This window comes from Scleropages formosus, chromosome 12 (genome assembly GCF_900964775.1).
Source record: "Scleropages formosus chromosome 12, fSclFor1.1, whole genome shotgun sequence".
Taxonomy (NCBI): domain Eukaryota; kingdom Metazoa; phylum Chordata; class Actinopteri; order Osteoglossiformes; family Osteoglossidae; genus Scleropages; species Scleropages formosus.
Window position 1 is genome coordinate 2257063 of NC_041817.1, and position 19010 is coordinate 2276072.

Here is a 19010-nt window from a genome sequence, read left to right on the forward strand (position 1 = left end):
TTGAGCCCTTCAGTAGGCAACTCACCTGAATCCCAGTAATAAAATATAGTCCTCACTAAAAGTCTCCTTAGATCAAAAAATGTGTTCAGCAAGAAAATAGAAAACGATGGGTCTTAATACTGTCAGTCATTTTGCTTTTGTCTGGTAATGAACCATCTATAATATGCTTTAATGGTTAGTGAAACTGGGAGTTGATGGAAGTTCTCATCTGCCGACCCGCCTCTTCAGGTCAGCCAGGATGGGAAGGCTCTGCTGGACGTCCTGCAGCGGCCGCTGAGCCCTGGCAACTCCGAGTCCATGACAGCCACAGCCAACTACTCCAAGGCGGTACACTGCATCCTGGACGTGGTGCATGAGGTGCTGCACCACCAGCGCCGGCTGGAGAGCATCTGGCAGCACCGCAAGGTCCGACTGCACCAGCGGCTCCAGCTGTGCGTTTTCCAGCAGGATGTCCAGCAGGTGGGCGCCCTGGCAACTGCCACCTTCTGGGCACTTGGATTTGAAAACAATTTGCATGAAATCTGTTCTGCAAGATATACTGACTGCGCGTTTCATTCAGATCGGTCTCAGCTCCTGTCTCAAAGTAGACAATTTCATATCATTTTGTAACAACTCATCTGTTCATTTTTTAAATTAGGAAGCTTTAAGGCTTTGTTTTACGTGAGGATTTAATTAGCAGAGAACATGCATTGTAATTACCTGTTTTTTACGGCGAATCCTCCCAGTATTTGCGCATTTAGGTTTCGCAAGTAGGCTCCATAGAAGGTATGCCAAAATGTTGCTAGGTGTATCACCAGAGGTGCTCTGTTACCTGATTTTTGTAGAAAGATACTTAAATTTCTAATTACATGAGGAGAAAATATCTAGCTGTATAGATGAATAAATTGAAAGCTCTGGAAGAAACTTTCAATAAACAGTCAGTTATAATTAAGAAAAGAAATGACAGACATATTTGCTCAGGATTCTTGCCTGATGTCTGCAAATTATTAATGTGTCAGGCATGGTTTACTGTACATGACAGTTGAACTGATTTATAGTGCAACATAAAATATACACCTACATACTGGAATGTGTGTAGTATTGTGAGAATGCATCACACATATTGTCTGATAATTGTACATTTTAAGTGTGCTGCATGTTTGCCTCTTTATTATGTAAGTGCAGTAGTTCTTGGGCCCATATTCATTTCCAGAGATGCTTCACCAGTATAGAGGGCCAAATCAAGACTCGAGCCCGAACCCTAACAAAGACAAATGCTGGCCAGAGGCCAGGCTGGAAAGTTATTGATTTAGATTGTCCTGAAGAATTGCTCTGTGTAGTAGTCAATATGTTATATTGAGTTTCCCTCAGATAGCCATGGTTTTGTGTATTTCTGTGCCCGTTGTTTGGATTTCTGTTTGATATGTATATGCGTGTTTGGGCGATTTTAGACCTTATTCATGAGCGTAGCTGTGTCGGAGTGTGTATGTTTGTGTTTGTGTGGACGCTGGGTATGTCCGAGATTTCTTGTTTGTCTTATTTTATACTGTATGTAGCAGAGTGTGTGTTTGTGTTTCTGCATTTCTCGGCTCTGTTTGCGTCTGCCAAGTCGTTGCTGTTGCGCGGATAGACGCGATGAGCGCCCCCACCCGCCGCTGTAGCTGCACCGCGGTACTCCACGACACGGTCCTAAGCACCTCTCACCTTAAGCTGACCCCAAGCCTCCCAAATCGGCCCCACTAGGGATTAGATCTGAATCCTCTTGTCCTAAAACTACTGTCCCACTGGCACCGTACTCTCAGACTGCTCTCTGCTTCAGCTGAACACACCCTAATGCTCATGCTCCATCACAAGCTGGGTTTTTGTGCCTTGTATTTGGCGCTGAATTCATGACGGTGGTCCTTTGCCAAATTTTTTTAAGCCAGATTTCTGCATCTCATGTGCTGTAGTCATAAATTTACATGTGAGGTACATAGATCAACTCTGAAAGCTGATATAACATGGCTTTGCAAGCACATCCCAGCCTGTGGATAGGAATGACCCGGTGAAGGGCCCTTAGTCGGGAAGCTGTGCCCTGGAGTTCTGTTCTTTACACCCTCTAGTTCATCAAGCCTTTTGTGTGTGTGTGTGTGTGTGTGTGCGTGTGTGCGCGTCACAGAGGATGGTGGGTTTTCTGTATTCACCATTACCCACTTACACTCTCCGAAATGAAAATATGGAAAGGATATACAGAATGCACAATAAGAGAGGATTTTGGATTTCTTCCCAGAACATTAGCAGAGTAAATCTGACAGGTTTGGACACGCTTCCCTCCTAAAGAGAAAGGGGGAATCGCTGGAATAACTTGAACGCTATGGCACTCATTCTCTTCTAAATACTACATAGTCTGTTTCCTCAGTTTTGAATGGTTGTTCCAGAATCAAGCTTCCTATGCAAGGCCACTCCATGGAGATTAACAAAATCATCTATGCATAACCAAAAAGTTTTCTAATTATCATAATAACACTGATAATACCAGCTGTTTCCTTTATTCATTTTAACAGGTTTTCAAAAGCCATTGTGTGTACCTATACAGTACCCTGTTGAGGACACCCAAAGAGAGCATGTATACACAAACACACACACTTTGCTTTCAGTATTAAACTATCACAAGGTTTTAGCTCAGTTTACGTGTAAAAATGAAATGCTGATTGCGGGGGAAAAAAGAATTAAGAGGATATGAGCTGCATAAATCATTGGCATTGCATCTGCACACATCAGAGGTGATCACAGGAGTAAATGACCACGTGACAGATCCTTATTATACTAGAGAGATCACAAAGTCGTTGGCATTTATTTTATGGGCGGCAGCGTAAAGGGGTTGTTATGATGCCGTCTGCATTTTAGGATCTTCAAGATAGCAATCTGCAGCTGTCACACACTCTGGCCTCCATCTCCTACCCTTTTTTTTTCCTGCAGAGCAGAGCCTGAGGTTTGTGAAGATAAGCAGGTGTCACCCTTTTGTTGTTGACTCATTGATGGGCCTGGCCTGGAGACGGCTGAAGCTGTCACACAGTTTAGAGGCCCCGTTATCAATGCGGGACACAGGCAACCACCTCACAGCCAGAGGAGCTCTGTGCAAATTGTATTTCTTTCAGGCCTTTGAGGCGCGGAGGGAATTCCAGAAACAATGGCATGGGCCTACCCGGGGTGTGAAACCTATGCAAATGAGGCCATATCGAAGGACATCTGTGAGAAGTGCCAAATTATATATAGGAGCAGTGTATGAGGCACTGGGCAGCCTGGAGCTGGAGGGACTTGATGTGAATTTTGAAAATCTCAGCCGGAATATTGGTTTTATTTGTCATGTTTCATTTTAATAAAACACCAGAAAGAATGCTGCACTGCACCTCTGGCCACTTGGTGGTCCCACTCACAAGGGGTCTAAAATCAAAAGCCTTTACGCTCTTGTTTTTACATTTACATTTACATTTATTCATTTAGCAGATGCTTTTCTCCAAAGCGACGTTCGTCTCAGCGAAAATACAGTTTGTGCATCACATTAAGAGAAAGAGACATAGCTGCAGACATGTGATTCTTAAGTAAACCTAGTTTGTTACTTTCCACTTGATGCACTGATGTTTATTGCTCAAGTAGGTGCATAAAACGCAGGATACATGAATCCTGGTAGCCAATAATTTTTGGCTCTGAAATGCTGTAATGAGCTCTCCTGTCCCTCAAAACTGCTGAATCCCTTTCTTTCTGACTGCTTCTCTCCAGATCAGCTCTATAAATTTGCATCCCACAATCTGTTGTGATCATCTGTGTATTTCCTATCGGACTCTTCTACAGGCATGCAATGCGTACAAACTGCACTTCAAAAATCGCGTGTCTGTATCTAAAGCTTGTCGTCTGTTGTGAAAGGCACTTTTCTACTCTGGGGTGTATGTTGCTTTGGAGGAAAGTTTCTGCTAAATGAGTATGTGTTAGTGTGACTGTAAGCCATTTTTAGTCTTTAACCATCCGCACTAGATGGAGAATTTCCACTATTTGCGATCGAAGAGAAATGTGTGATTTGCAAACCGAACTGAATGCTGCAGTAATTATGTGAAATGGAGATTTGATTAGTCTGACTAATGAGGTAAAATGAATTAGCGTTTAGGCTGGCTAATGGCTTGTAGGACCATCAGAGGGATTGCGGGTTGTTTGTGTGCATGTGGAGTGACTCAGAACAGGAAATTTATGTTCAGTGTGAGGACACTGAGCAAAATTTGCTGAACGCAGTGAAAATGATGCCTATTTTTCAGAGAATTGCACATAGTTCTGTATATCTGTGTGCTGAGAATAAAATGTAAAACATGTACGTTTGGAATTTGTTGGATTTGATTTTGAGAAATGTTACCTTAGCAACTGAGCTCTGGTTTGTTGCACTTATAACCTGGTATTGATTCAGAGGCAGGTTTTAATATGAAGCACAGTGTGTATGGAAGCCACTGTCCTTCCTAGAGACCATCAAACCTGAACCTGCTTGTACCATATCCGTACTCTAAACACCATGTTGTGTGCAGCCATTACCATCCAGATGTTTTGATATTGAAGGTCTTGCCGAAGTTGTTTTATACCTATTTTTGTGTGTGGTTGGTAGCACCAGTTTTATTTTTTTCTTTCTTTGTTTTAATTACTTCACTTTCACTGTTGTCTCAGGGAGAGGGGGCGCGGTGGCGCAGTGGGTTGGACCGGGTCCTGCTCTCCGGTGGGTCTGAGGTTCGAGTCCCGCTTGGGGTGCCTTGCGATGGACTGGAGTTCCATCCTGGGTGTGTTCCCTCCCCCTCCAGCCTTATGCCCTCAGTTGCCGGGTTAGGCTCCGGTTCCCTGTGACCCTGTATGGGACAAGCGGTTCAGGAAATGTGTGTGTTGTCTCATGGCTTCAGGATTCAGGTCTCAGCATGATCATGTAGGTTTCCTTGGTTTATTTTGGTTTCCACATTCTATAGCCAGGCTGCCAGCTCAGTTGGTGAATTAAAATGTCCCTTTTCCTGCATGTTTGTGTATGTGTATCGTTCTATGCACTGGAGCTCCATCCAGGGGCCTTTGCTTCCCTCACTAAGCATTTACTGAATATGCTATTGATTTGATATGTTCAATGGCTCCAGGTAATATATTGTCTTTCAGGCTGAGCAATAAACAAAAAACTAGAAGCAGATTGAACTTGAGACCTATTGAAAGGTATGTAGTTGAGCAGCGAAGTGAAGGTGTGTAATGAGACATAGAGACACATGAAAAAACACAAAGATTGAACTCAAACCGCAGGAAGTCCATAGGACCATGTGTGGAGACCTCTTTGCTAGAGTCATGACAGCAGTGGGATTGTAGGACTTTCAAGAGTCTTGATTTCTGTGGATGGACTAATCAGAGAAAGGCAAACAAACCGTACTTCCCCCGTTGGCCTGGGCTCTTTAAACAAGAGTGTTACACACACACACACACACACACACTTGGGACCTCTCCCAATCCCATATCCCTCTTTTGTACCCGCATTCATGCAGATGTGGAAGCTGGACCCAGTGGCAACACAAGAAAATGAAATAAGTGGAGTTGGCTGGGCGCTTTCTCTTTCCCAAAGACCAAAATCTACATTGATTAATTAGTGTTCCATAAGGAGGCCAGTTCTCCGACTGGACGTTCAGCTCACAGGACTGCCACGGGGTGCTGATTTATTTCAGCCAACCGCTGATTGTTTGTCCTCAGGCCTGCAGCAGAACTTACAGCACTGACCTCATATGCATACAGTCCCATTCGCTAATTAGTGCGCTGCAGATACTTTGCTTGATATTTTGCCAGTGTTTGTGCTAACAGTGTTTAAAAGTGGGGTTTGTAAGCAAGGTATTTTCTGAAAACCTCTGATCTTGTGTTAACTTAGATTTATTGACGCCCCCCCCCCCGGCCCCTGCATTTTTTTGAGACTTACTTTCCATACCAGCTGAAAAGTGCACTCAAATTTTTGGCATTGTTTTTCAAGGTCACTGCAGAGATGAACACAAATTTTAAAATTTTCTTTATTTTTAATTAACAACAAAACAGATACCTTCAACACAGAGTCACTATACCAAGAAAATGCAAATGCATACATATACAACTAAATACCACAATGGTGAAATGAAAACAAGTTTAAATAAAGGTCTCCAAGCAGAATTCTTATTTTAGTGTGTTGAGCCCTTCCGAATGCTGAGTTTTTGCCACCGTAGAGGGTGAAGGGCTCAGTTTATGTGACGGGACAGAGTGACAGTGATGACAGGTGTTTTGTCAAGCGCAGGTGAGAGAGCTGTTCTGAGGATGTCAGCAAGCGAGGTGTGACTGGGACCGGAGCTTCAGCTAACACGTTGGTTGCACCTTTCCAGGTGATTGACTGGATCGAGAACCACGGGGAGGCCTTTCTCAGCAAACACACGGGCGTGGGCAAGTCCCTTCACCGGGCGCGGGCCCTGCAGAAGCGCCATGACGACTTCGAAGAAGTGGCCCAGGTGAGACTCCAACAGTACCCACATTGTCGACAGTAGGGGGTTCACATTATACGCAGGATGTCACTAGTGGCTAGCTGCTAATAAGTTTTTGCCATTAAGAATCTTTTCCTATCGAGATCACCCCCGAAATGATGTCAGCAGAGAAACTTGCCCATAACAGAGCGGAGCCAATAGGACACCTGGAACAGAAAAAGAAAGAGTCCCATCATCGAGCTGTAATTAAATCATATTTCTATTTCTATCTACACTTAACCCTGGAGAGGATCCTTCAACCAGATAATGGTCCTTTTTCAGATTCTGCTTCTCGTTACTGGGTTTGGAAATCGATTCGGTGAAGTACTGCCAGAAATACAGTACCTTGTGCTCTGCTGTGAATTAGCCTCTCTGTACCATGGGGCATTTCATTGTGTCTTGCCTAGATGGGTTTTTTTATTTGAAAATTTTCATCAGCTGCATTGATTGAAAACAGCTGAGGCTCTCGTGTTATAGTTGCGATCACAATGGTTCTGTCTCAAAGTGTGTTGCTGTGTTCAGTCGTTCCAGATGTTCCATTTTATGTGCTGTAAGGCAACCAATACTATAAAAACAACCAAACAACGAAAACCATTAGAAGACAAAATTGTCTAAACATTTTTTCAGAATATACATTTTTCTATCACATTCCCTTCAGAAGTGTCTTTTTTTTTTCCCCATTACTTTTTACAGGGCTGGAACATTTGTTTACTGGACTGAATTTTGAACAAAAATGAATCCAGCACTCAAATGTTACCCTTATAGAAACACAACAATAAAATACAAATAAAAAGTTCGTAGATCTCTTCATTAATATTTTACATTCAGTGAAATTTTTCATTTTACCTGCAAGTATGCTATTAAATCGTTAATGATCAGCTTTTGTCCAGCTCCCTTTTTTAAAGGGATGGTCGATATTAAGCTATAATTCTTGAACGACTAACTTCTTAATTCACATTTTTTAAAATGAATCCTTCATCCTCTCATCCAATTTTAATAACCGTTTATCCTAAAGTATGGGTCATGGTTGTCTGGAGCTTGTTTTGGAAACAGTGCATGCGGCCTTGTACACCCTGGACCGGATGCTAGTCCATTACAGTGCAGTCACACACCCTCAAACACACACACACACAAAAGGCAATTCGGAGTCACCATTTCACCTGATATGCATGTCTTTGGACTGCGGGAGGAAACCCACATGAACACAGGGAGACCATGAAAGCGCCACACAGACTGAGCTGGATTCAAACCCACATCCAAACCCACAGCCCAGGAGTTCCGAGGCACCAGAGCTACCTGCTGTGCCATCCCATTAAACGAACAAGTCTAATGAAAACATTTGACTACCCCTCATGACGAACAGCTTGCTACGCTATTTGTGCTGACTGTGAATCTCTAATACGCAGAAATCAAGCAGATGCCGCAAGGCTTCTATCTCGAGATAAATCTCTACGCTCGCCCTAATCCAATAGACACAACTCACGAGAACCGCCAGAGTGATCCACTTGGCTGAAGTACAGCGCTTCATATTAAAAAAAGAGATGCCAAAAAGTTACCGTTAATGCTGACACCTGCTTAAATCAAAAGATGGATCAAATTGATGTATTCATCAAATATGGAAGATGAATCAAAAAGCTTCACAAATTACTTTGCTATAGCTCGTAAACAGAGAAGGCTACATACAACTGTAAAAAATTTCATTTTCCCCCTGTTGCCCATCAATTTACTCTCACTGAGTATTTCTGTGACTCCTGAAATTTACGGTTTTTCACTCGCATATCAAACTGGTGACACAATGAATTCAGTATTCAGTCCTGGCTGTGTCTGCTGAGGAAGGGATGCCAGAGGCTGCGCGTTACAGTTGTGTAATGCGCCTGTGGAAGAGCATCACCCAGGGTGCTAGCTCCTTGCTCAACAGCACTGAGCACTGACCTGGGATAAAAAAATTAAGCCAGCGGCTCAAGAAAATGTGCATTTATGTAAAATAAATAAAATCACTAGGTGAAGCCTGTTGTTCATAAATGTATTATGTAAATATATTATTTATATAATTATGATTATATAAATAATCATATAGATTAGAAAGAAAAGTGCAAAAATATTCTTAGCTAAATGAACTTGCACTCATGTGGACTATATGAGGGGAAAGAGTGAGAGTCCCAGTATGTGCTTACTGAGCTTGTACAAGTCCTGCACGGTGCTGACTGGGGGAAAGACACAAGTACAGCAGAACATTCAATAAACTGGACCAAAAAGTCTGGGAAGGCTTTCCAGAGTCCAGATGTCATTGATTGTTTTTCAGTGGATGGTGGGACTCAGGCCATTCTGGATGGGAGTGAAGACCTTGAGCTGGAATAGGAGTACTGTTGAGTTGAGCATTTAATGGGTGCAGAGTCGCATCTATGACGTCATACTGCCCTGTTTTATTGTTCCCCGAGGGCTTACAGCTTTATTGTTCGTTTATTCACTCATACATAACCATAGTTTACAGATCATACACATTGATTGTTGTGTACCACTTGCAGATATATTACTGCAGAATAAATAACATTTTGTCATACCACTTTGGGAAGCATGAACATTTTCACATTTGCTTCACATCAATGTCCTTGTGTACTTCGTTTACACTGATTTCAGATTTTGTACAGCAATAAAATGAACTCCCGACTTAGTATATACAGTATGAATCGATTCTGTACTGAGACAAGATTCACATTAATACATAGACATATACATGTATCTGTGTAATACATTCAGTCCAATTCCATTCAATTACCACCTGTCCTGAGCAGGGTCACAGTGAACCAGAGCCTATCCCAACAACTTTGGGCACAAGGCTGAGAGTTGGTACACCTTGGATGGGGTGTAGGTCCATCACAGGGTTGCCACACATGCGCAGTCACTCATTCACACACTGTTGGTAATTTAGCATCACCAGTCTGCCTGAACTGTATGTCTTTGGACTGTGAGAGGACACCCGCACAGACATGGAGAGAACATGCAAACATCACAAAGACTGAGCAGGGATCAAACCCACGTTCTCTTGCACCGCCCACGAGCTGTAAGATGACATCGCTACCTGCTGCACCACTGTGCCACCCTCTAATACATTCCATTCAGATTAATGCATAGTCATTATACAGTATTTTAAATGGTAGATATATTTGTGTATTATTATGAGAATAATAGAATAATTTATTCACTATAATATATGTAAAAATTAAATGTATTTCCTTTATGTATGCCGTTGTCCTACTTTTAACAGGTATTATTAGTCCAAAAGAAAAAAATGAATCGGAGAAAGTTTAGACTGTGCTTTAAACTAAACAGACTGACCTTCACATGACTGTAAGGTGTGACTTCTGAAAGGGTCACACTCTGACTCTGAGGTGGGGCAAATGGTCACCTCGTGATTAATATGACATAGTTCAGTTGGTGCCCTTTCAAAATGCTACAGGGTGAGCTTGTGTTTCAGGTGAAGCCTTTTTTATAGTAATTATTGCAATTTCAGATCTTGTCACACTCATAATGAGTGTGCTGCATGTCCCAATGAGGTCAACCTCCATCTTCCCTGGGGTTTCCTGACCAGGCACAGATCTCCAGGACAGTAATCCGGCCTGGTAGTGGATGCCGTGCTCACGCGCAGATGAATTGTTGGCCTGTCCCACTGCCAGCTCTGGGATTATGGTGCCTGGATTTGCACAAACTCCTGCTGACCAGATGGTCCAGTTGCTTACGTGCAAGGAAAATGATTCTGAAGGCACCCAGTAGGAGATGAGGAGATGCGATGCCCACCCGAAGGGGAGAAGAACACGGTAACTGTCCTCTTGTCTCCCTGTGTGTAGAACACGTACACCAACGCAGACAAACTCCTGGAGGCAGCAGAACAGCTCGCACAGACAGGCGAGTGTGACCCAGAGGAAATCTATAAGGCGGCACGGCACCTGGAGGTCCGCATCCAGGATTTTGTGCGAAGGGTGGAGCAGAGGAAGCTTCTCCTGGACATGTCGGTCTCCTTCCACACTCACACCAAAGAGGTAAACCGGTCTCCTCTTCACCTCCTGTGTCCACAGCGTTTGGGTTTAGAGCAGTACTTGTAAAAGCGCCACCGGTGGTGACCAACAAATCCCTTCAGTACCTCCACCGGCAATTTCTTGTTAATTATAGAAATAGGGAACTACAAGAATTTTGACCTGGATATAGTTATATCATCATCCAAACAGCTAAAAATCTAAATGAAACCATGTGCTTTCATTGCTTGGCAATTGATCTTCCATCTGGACTGATTTTTAGAAATGTACTCTTTTGGGCAGGACAGTAGCAGTCCACAAGATCTTGAGCAGGCGTTCCACAGCATGTTTTGGAGTGTAGTTGTTTTACGGTCCAGAAAGTGAGGAGTGATTGATGGCTAATCACATTGCCCATCAGTTCCCCTTATTCTTGGTGCCAGATGGGGACAGATGCACATGAACCTGGTCAATATACCATGTCTATTGCGAATGCAGCGCTGGGGTGAGGGTGAAGAAATACAAGCACTTGTACAAAGAGACTTATTGGAGGAGAATCGCATGAAGAGTGCTGTTATGCTCCGTTGCTGTCTATGGAACTAGGTTTATTGAAGGCATTAACATTTATACTTTGTTGAGTAGCTCACACACGTGAGTGTTCATCTTCTTAACGAAAGTCAAAAACAATGAGTCCAGCTCGTTTTCTAATGAGATGACAATAATCTGTAATCTGTATATCTGCATGTTACAGAGATTTTATCCGGTTTTGTCTGGCTTTGCACCCTTGTCAGAGTGGAAGATCACGTCGGAGGTGTTTAACTTTGGTTTTTGCTTCTCGGTCCAGTCTGTCTCCCTCCCACTGCGAGCACCTTAAGCTCATTGCCTTAATCAGATGGGCCTTTCAGCAGTGCAGTAGGAGGAAGATTTAAAGGCAGCTGTGGAACGCAGCCAAGCCGATGACTGTTTATTGATGCTGTCCCGTGATCGTACCACTACGTCCCACTGATCTACTGCCAGCACTTCTGATGAGTTTATTCATTTTGAAGAAAAAAAGGTTGGAATTTTAAAAGGATGCATTTTATGCAGTTGTGTGTTTTGCTTAGGCACCTAGTCCATTGGTAAATTAGTTGGAGTCGGCCCACTTTCAAGGAGGTTCTGGTGATCTGTGAGAAGTACCAGGAATGTGGTAGGAGTGAGGCCCTTCAAAGTGCATAAAAATGACCCCATGAAAGGAGGAGCATAGCTCTTTAACACCACTGTGTTGTTAACATGGAGAAAAAGCCTCGGATCACAGATCACGTCAAGAGATTACAGTAATCACCAGCGAATAGGTTTGCTAGTCTACAGTTCACAAGCGCTTCATATGGATTATTTATCATTGTTGCACTTTTTTCCTAGCAATTTCTGTGCGTGGTTAGTTTTGAGCATCTTCGCATTTAAATCTTTTTTCATTCCATATTCTGAGTGTGTGACCTCAGCTTGACGAATAATATATGTTTAAATTTCATGTGTTTTGACTGTTTTATGAGGCTTCCATCTGTGTGATTGGATGACTTTTCTGGGCCATGATAAATTGATTTTTCATAGAGTATCTAGTCTTAGGCAACAGACTAAACTTTTGCTCTTATTTTTGGGGGAAAGTGAAGGACTAGAGAGGTGCATCGCAGTCCACTGGAAACATAGGATTCGAACAAAGCCAGGGTCATGCAGATGTCGCCGGAGAGCCAGCAAGAAACCCCCCTGCCAAGTCGGTTGGAAAAGGTGCTGCGTTCCGGTTGGAACAGAAATGAAAAAGCACTGCTAGTGGTGCATGGACAAAAGAATTTTCACAAAGAAAATGAAAACCATAGCAAGGGAGTCACCGGGTTTGGTGCTGAGTGACTCTGAAAGCCAGGGCTCCCGGGAAACCAAAGAGCAGCTCCGGGAATCAGGTCCAATCAGCTTCTTTGTGGCTGTGAGCGCTCTCTCGCCGGGAAGGCAAATCAAGAGCGAGAAGCCGGCAGCCCCCATCCTGGCTCGCTGGTATACCTGTCAGTGTGAGAGATCATCAGCAGCCCTCGCATCACCGCAAAGTCAGTGCTCCACATACCACTCCAAATGAAGTTACTTCTACATACATTACTGTGCTTTTTCAATCAAGACCATTCCCATCCTTTGTGGTCAGGAGGAATGTTTTGTCATCAAATAATACAGAGATTTCTTTTTAATGTTTGATTAATGCTGTGTTTGACCAGTAAGGTTATCACAAGGTTAGATTTAGGATTCAGATTTATTCCTCTCTTTCTGCCGATTACTTCCATGTTTGTTCTTTCTTTTTTCTTTAGGCCAAATGAAGTTAAATACACTTAAAATTTATTGCGCAGTTTATAATGAGCTTGAGAGGGTGAAATATTAATTTCACTACACTGGCTAGTGATGTGCACATTTGCTTTGAAATCAATGCAAGTGGGCCCCCAGGCCCTGAATTTATTTATTTACTCATTTGTGTATTCATTTAGCTGATACTTCTCCAAAGTGACTTGCAGTGTTAAGCTGCTTACACTTATTTTACCAGTTTATATACCTGGGTATTATTAACTGGAGCAATTCAGACTAAGTACCTTGATCAAGGTACTACAGGAGGAGGTGTGATTCGAGCCTGGGTACTTACTGTGGAAGGTGGCAGCTTCCAGCCCCTTGTGGAAGGGGTTGCAGTGGGCATCAGAGGGGAGCGACAGGATTCTCGCTTGTTATACTCAGTATAACTGTTGGCCAGTGCAGGGAGGGTCCATGGGAGCACACCGAGGCCACCTTGTGCTCTTGCTCACAGATTAAACTCTAAAGTACCCTGGAATGAGTAGGAAAGAGAGAACAAGAAAGTCGCTATGAGATGAACATCAAAGTGTATAATAGTGATCTTGGTTTTACCGCAAAAAAGCGGTTGAGTAATGTGGTTTTATTCTGCTTTGTAGCAACTGTCATTGTATTGGTAAATGGTTTAGGAAAGTAAGAGACAGTACACAGACATAATGGAAGTTCTTGCTGAATGTTTGCCACCACTGTTTTTCCTCTTTTTTCTCATAGATCTACTAAGGTGTTCAACACCTCCAGGTATTACCCCTTAGCTGTGATTTAACTCTTTATTACGCATTTTAGCGGTGCGCTACTGAGTGTCTCAGTGTTCCTCTGTGGCACGAAGGTGTAACGGGAAATGCTGTTGCCTCACGGCACCTGGGTTGTGCAGGCAGATGCAAGTTCAAATTCTGCTCAAACTGCGTGTAGTTTGCGTGTTCTCCTCGTGTCCATGTGGGTTTCCTCCCACAGTCTAGAGATGTGTGCACTGATGACTTAAAGCCATCTGTGGTATGTAAATATGCGTGACTGCCCTGTGACTGACTGACATCCTGGGTGTTCCCTTCCTCACTTCCTGTATTTCGGGGGATAGGCTCCGGACACCACCGTGACCCTGCATTGGACAAGTCGTTTTGAAAAGTAGGATGGTCCCCGATCCCGCTACCCCGGGTGATGAGGACAGGAATCTGAGTGTCCCGACATCAGTCTCCTGACCTCAGAGAAATAGTTTAGCTGCCTGCTACATGTCCCCTTGGAACCCCCCACAACTATGGTCTAACTCGGGCACATGAAGACGCCTCCCACAGCTCAGTCCCCAGGGCTGATATGACACCTCACAAGTTGGAGAACTAGAACGGCTTTTGCACTGCCCAGTGTCCCATGTTCGGACAATCATTTACATGTACATTTCTGAGCAAAGCTGTTTTTATTCTGTGCATATACTGTAATGCTCATATTTAATTATAAATACGATGGCGTTCACAAAGAAAAATATCTGTAGTCATCTGTTGGAACGGTGCGTGGAAAGAAAAAGTAAACATGAACCTGCACCGAGTGAATCACACAGAGCAGATCATAGAAAAAAACAGAACATATTTCAGCAGTCGTATTAATCTCCTTTATGCAGCATATTTGCATTACTTATAGTGGTACTGCATTAATTTATATGATAATCTTCAGATTAGCTCATGCTTTTTCATCCACTGCTAATCTTGTGTTTCATTCAGGTCTGAAGTTAAATCTTTTTGTTATTCAGAATATCCTATTCTGACTTGCGGTACAGTACAGTAGGAATCTGTGAGCATAAGGGACTGCACTGTTTGTAATCCTGAATCCTGAGCATGCTCATATCAAGATATGAAGAACGGTTGCCATGGGAACCACAGAAACTGCAAAAACTCACTGTTTCACAAATGTTAACCCTTTGCTATGGAGACACATTTCACTAGATAAATCAGTTCTCCGAACTCCTCAGACTATGGATTTGCTGTATAATGTTGTTTCGGTGTAGTTGCATAAAATTTCTTTTCTAAATGTTGCACCTGGCAGCAGTGTGTAGTATAGTGGTTAGAGCTGCTGTCTTTGGATTTGGTCAAAGATTGCTGCTTTTAATCTCACCTACTGCTGTTGTGCCCTTGAGCAAGCTACTTACCCCAAAATTCCAGTGAAGTTACCCATCTGGGTAAATAATTGACATTGTAAGTTGCTTTGAAGAAAAGGGGTCAGCTAAATGAAATTACTCTTTTAATGTTGCATCCTACTATTGTGATTTTAAACTCATTTTCTGTTCTATTTCTTACTTTTGTCGTGAATATAGCTGATGCCTTTGTGCAAGGAAGTTGAATGTTAGTTGTGCTGCACAAAGATAGTTACAGGTACCTATCCATCCATCCACACAGTAGATCAGTGTAACACACACACTGACACACACTCACACTAAGAGCAATTTCGAGTCACCGGTTCATCTGAAACTTTTACTGTGTACTATGAGAGGAAACCAGAGCACCTGGAGGAATCCTGTGTGCACACGGAAACGCCACACAGACTGAATGGGGATCGTATCGACACTCGAACCCACAGCCCATGTGTTGTAAGGCACCAGATCTCCCTTCTGTCACTGAACATCATGCTGCCCCTATTTTTGCTTATTTTTCTTAGTCATATACAGTAGTATGATCTGCTTCGTATGTACTACCTAAAGTGAGATTGACAAATAGCCCACATAGTCCCAGAGAAATGTGCTGTTAATAAAAGTGGAGCTGGCCCATCCCGTGCTGGCATGTGTAAGATGCCTTTCTTCAGTACCCCTGCAAAAAATGCACTAGTAGTTTAATTTTATTACAGGTGTCATGGGCAGGAAGAAATGGGCAGCACCTTATGTAAGGCTCTTTTTTTCATTAAGGCCTCCAAATCATGCTGTTCTAGAAACACTAAAGGTAATGTTTAAAATCAGTGCGTCTGAGTTACACTTTAGACCAAGGCATCTAAAGGCTTTTGTGGATCGCTCTGTCGATAAGCTTTTCTCAGCGCAATAGGGGAACAGCATAGAAAGGACAGGTATTTATACTTGCCATAAATGTCAAGGAGGAGGGTCCTGTCCTCTGAAAGCTGTTGTGTGTCACCCTGGTCTGCTCTGACACGCTTAGATAATGTAGGTTTTCTGTGAATGTTTTGAACGGCTTAATTACAATTCGGTTGATTAGATTAAGCAGCTTTTGTTAAGGCTTTAGGCAATCTATCAGTGGGTGCCTCCCATCTCGCCAAGTTGGAAATCAATAACCCAGAAAATACACCACTCAGATAACGGATGCAGTCTTGATGCCAGCCTCACAAATCCCGCTTTGTCAGATTTATCCGCACCGGGAGTGGAAATCAGGAGTCGCACTCCAAGTTATTGTATATCTGGGAGTAGAATGATTAATCAATAATTCCTCCTTTTATGCTAGTTGCTATATCATTTTTTATATTCATTGTCTTAGGACAAAGTACAGAGGAAAACCCGTGGATACTATCAGTTTGTATGTGTGTTTTTTCAACTCATATTTGAGACTCTGGCACACTTAAAAAGCTTTCATTTTGGGCACCATATTGTTTGGCTGTTGTGCCCACAGACAAAATTGTGTCACTCATTTTGAACTATAAATGGCAAAATGACATAATCACTCTGTGACATCTAAAGTACCATAATTATGTGTTAAAGCTAGGAACATTGCACTCTTATGGAAAATTATTACATTTCATTTATAATGATGAAAAGTGAAGATTTTTTTATTGCTGAATAAAAAGAAAACCAATGAATTGTTTCAATCAGTAGCGTTCGAATAGCTGAAAGATAAAAAGATTTCAGTGAAATTTCTACTTTTATTTAGTACTGGAATGGTAAATGGGTAAGAAATTTGACAATGCGTATTTGCCCCATTTTCCCAGAAAGCACAGATTTTAATATGTTGCTTGCTTGATCCTTGTCCACTCTGTACTTTAGCAGATGCGTCACTCGTCTTCCAGCGTCTCTAAGGCCACTGTAATCTCAGGCAACATCAAGGCAAACCACAGGATCTCATAGCACTTTCAGATCTGTGACCCTGGTAACGTTTCTCATCCTCGATCTGCGTAACCCTAACCCTAACAGAGCCCAAAAAAAGTCGGGCTGTGATTACAGGGCACATCCCCGAGTCAGCGGAACAAAACGGCCCTTGTTTAAACGTGTGGCACACAAATTACAATAAACTGGTTGCTGTCACTGCTACTAAAACAAACAAAATGTGTCATCCAGCTCGCTTATTAATCATGGTTCACGGGCACTTTATAATTTTACGCTCAGATCCCTGTACTTTCCAGTGTTTCAGACGAGAGTAAGGGTTGAGTCTGCGGTACCAGTCAAAAGTTTGAGTGCGCTTGCTGGAAACTGGTGTTTTTTTTGTTTAGGAGATATTCAGTTAACTAATTTGATCAGGGAATGATCGGGGAGTGTCTTCTCAGTTCTTCACCAGCAGTTCCCAGAGATGTAGGGCACTTGTGTGAAGCTTTTCTTTCACCCTCCTGTTCATTTTCTCCCCATACAACTATTGTCCAGGTTGCCCTGGTGTCGTCGAACATCTGACTGGCAATGTACATTTAGTTCTGTTTTGCAGCAGAGCTTCAGGGTGTACATGGGTTTAGCCATGTGTTCTCCAACTACTTGGGCAGTGCAATCCTCATTGCGTTCATACATCTTATCTCAGAAAATTCTGAGCAATCTGTGACACTCGCTCTGAATTGGACACTTATATTTGCTGTTGCGAAAACAGTGTAAATGTGCATGTTGGAAATAACTGCAGCACTTGTTACCCGTGTAAACTGCGTGTGTCCTATTCAGCTCTGGACATGGATGGAGGATCTGCAAAAGGAGCTGCTGGAGGAGGTGTGCTCCGACTCGGTGGACTCGGTGCAGGAGCTCATCAAGCAGTTCCAGCAGCAGCAGACAGCCACGCTTGAGGCCACGCTCAACGTCATCAAAGAGGGGGAAGACCTCATCCAGCAGCTGAGGTAACCTGACCGTGGCAGCCTGGGTAGATTGTGCAGCACCAGTACCTCACCAGCAGGATTACTTTGGCACCTTTCAACAAGCACTGTGCAAAATAGTGCCAGATGTACATGTGCTTCAGTAAAAGGCTAACTTATGCTCAGGGTTGTCGGGTTGGGCTGAAACCTTCGCTTCCCATTACATTTACATTGATTCATTTAGCAGATGCTTTTCTCCAAAGGCACATACAAGTATTATTAACATGTATTTAACTGACAGCTTTGTCAGAGTTGATTTACAGCGCTAGATGTACTGCACTATACTGTGATTTTGTCCAAACAGATGGAAGAATTTATACTTCTTGAGGGATTCATGTAGAATTAACCTGGCCTGCTAACCCTAATAGGGCTCTGAATCAATTGCAACTTGAACCTGTTAAGTCACTCTTGCTTCTAGTGGATGTAGTGTAATGATAATATTAACTAATTCAGCAAACTGCGTGTGCATTGCTTACAAGGGTGTCTTTGATCACAGAATGATTTCTCCTATTTCCCCCAATGAAATCTCATCTGCTTGTTATATAATAGCTGTGGCATGGCTTACAGGTTTACATAGCACGTATTTCAAAAAGAACAACATGTTACACTACCCAGCTCTGTATAAGCCCAGCAGAACACATCAGCACTTTAATCTGATGAATGCCTGTTATTTCAGCGTCCTTACTGAAGCTAAATTGGGCTATCTGTCTTCTGTATGTTAGCGTTGGAATAGCAATATCTACTGCCTTTTTCACAGAGAAGACATGCTCTGATGCAATGAAAGCTATCGTGAGACCTCAGTGCAGGCGTCAGAACAATCAGATGTTGAATTTACCCTGGATTTAGTTTGTAAGAAAGCACCCGGTGTCAGCAATGAACAGTGTCTTCAAACTCTTCATATGGCGTCTGATATTCATTGCAAATTCATTTATTATTCAATATTTCATATTTATTTTACATAACTTTTAAGTTCTATACAAGTTTTCACTCTTCAGTTTCTGGATTTTCTGAAGAGATACTACCCCGTGGATGTTACCGAGGACTCGTCTCATGGAAGTAGCTGTGTGGCTTTTGGGCTTTTGGTCTGATTGTAGCCTAGCTGTCTTTATTGCCTTCGGCTTCACACTTACTTCTCCAGGTC

General features: G+C 42.8%; 1 protein-coding gene across 4 annotated transcripts in view; it reads left to right on the forward strand.

Annotated features, from left to right (window-relative positions):
• The window catches only part of LOC108927929 (kalirin-like), a 156612-nt gene that overhangs the window by 71828 nt on the left and 65774 nt on the right, over window positions 1-19010 (forward strand). For all 4 annotated transcript variants that reach the window (XM_029257014.1, XM_029257012.1, XM_018741574.2 and 1 more), the window contains exons 9-12: window positions 229-459; window positions 6357-6479; window positions 10337-10528; window positions 17685-17854. In XM_029257014.1, the coding sequence (XP_029112847.1) occupies window positions 229-459; window positions 6357-6479; window positions 10337-10528; window positions 17685-17854 (716 nt within the window). The remainder of the gene's footprint in view (window positions 1-228; window positions 460-6356; window positions 6480-10336; window positions 10529-17684; window positions 17855-19010) is intronic.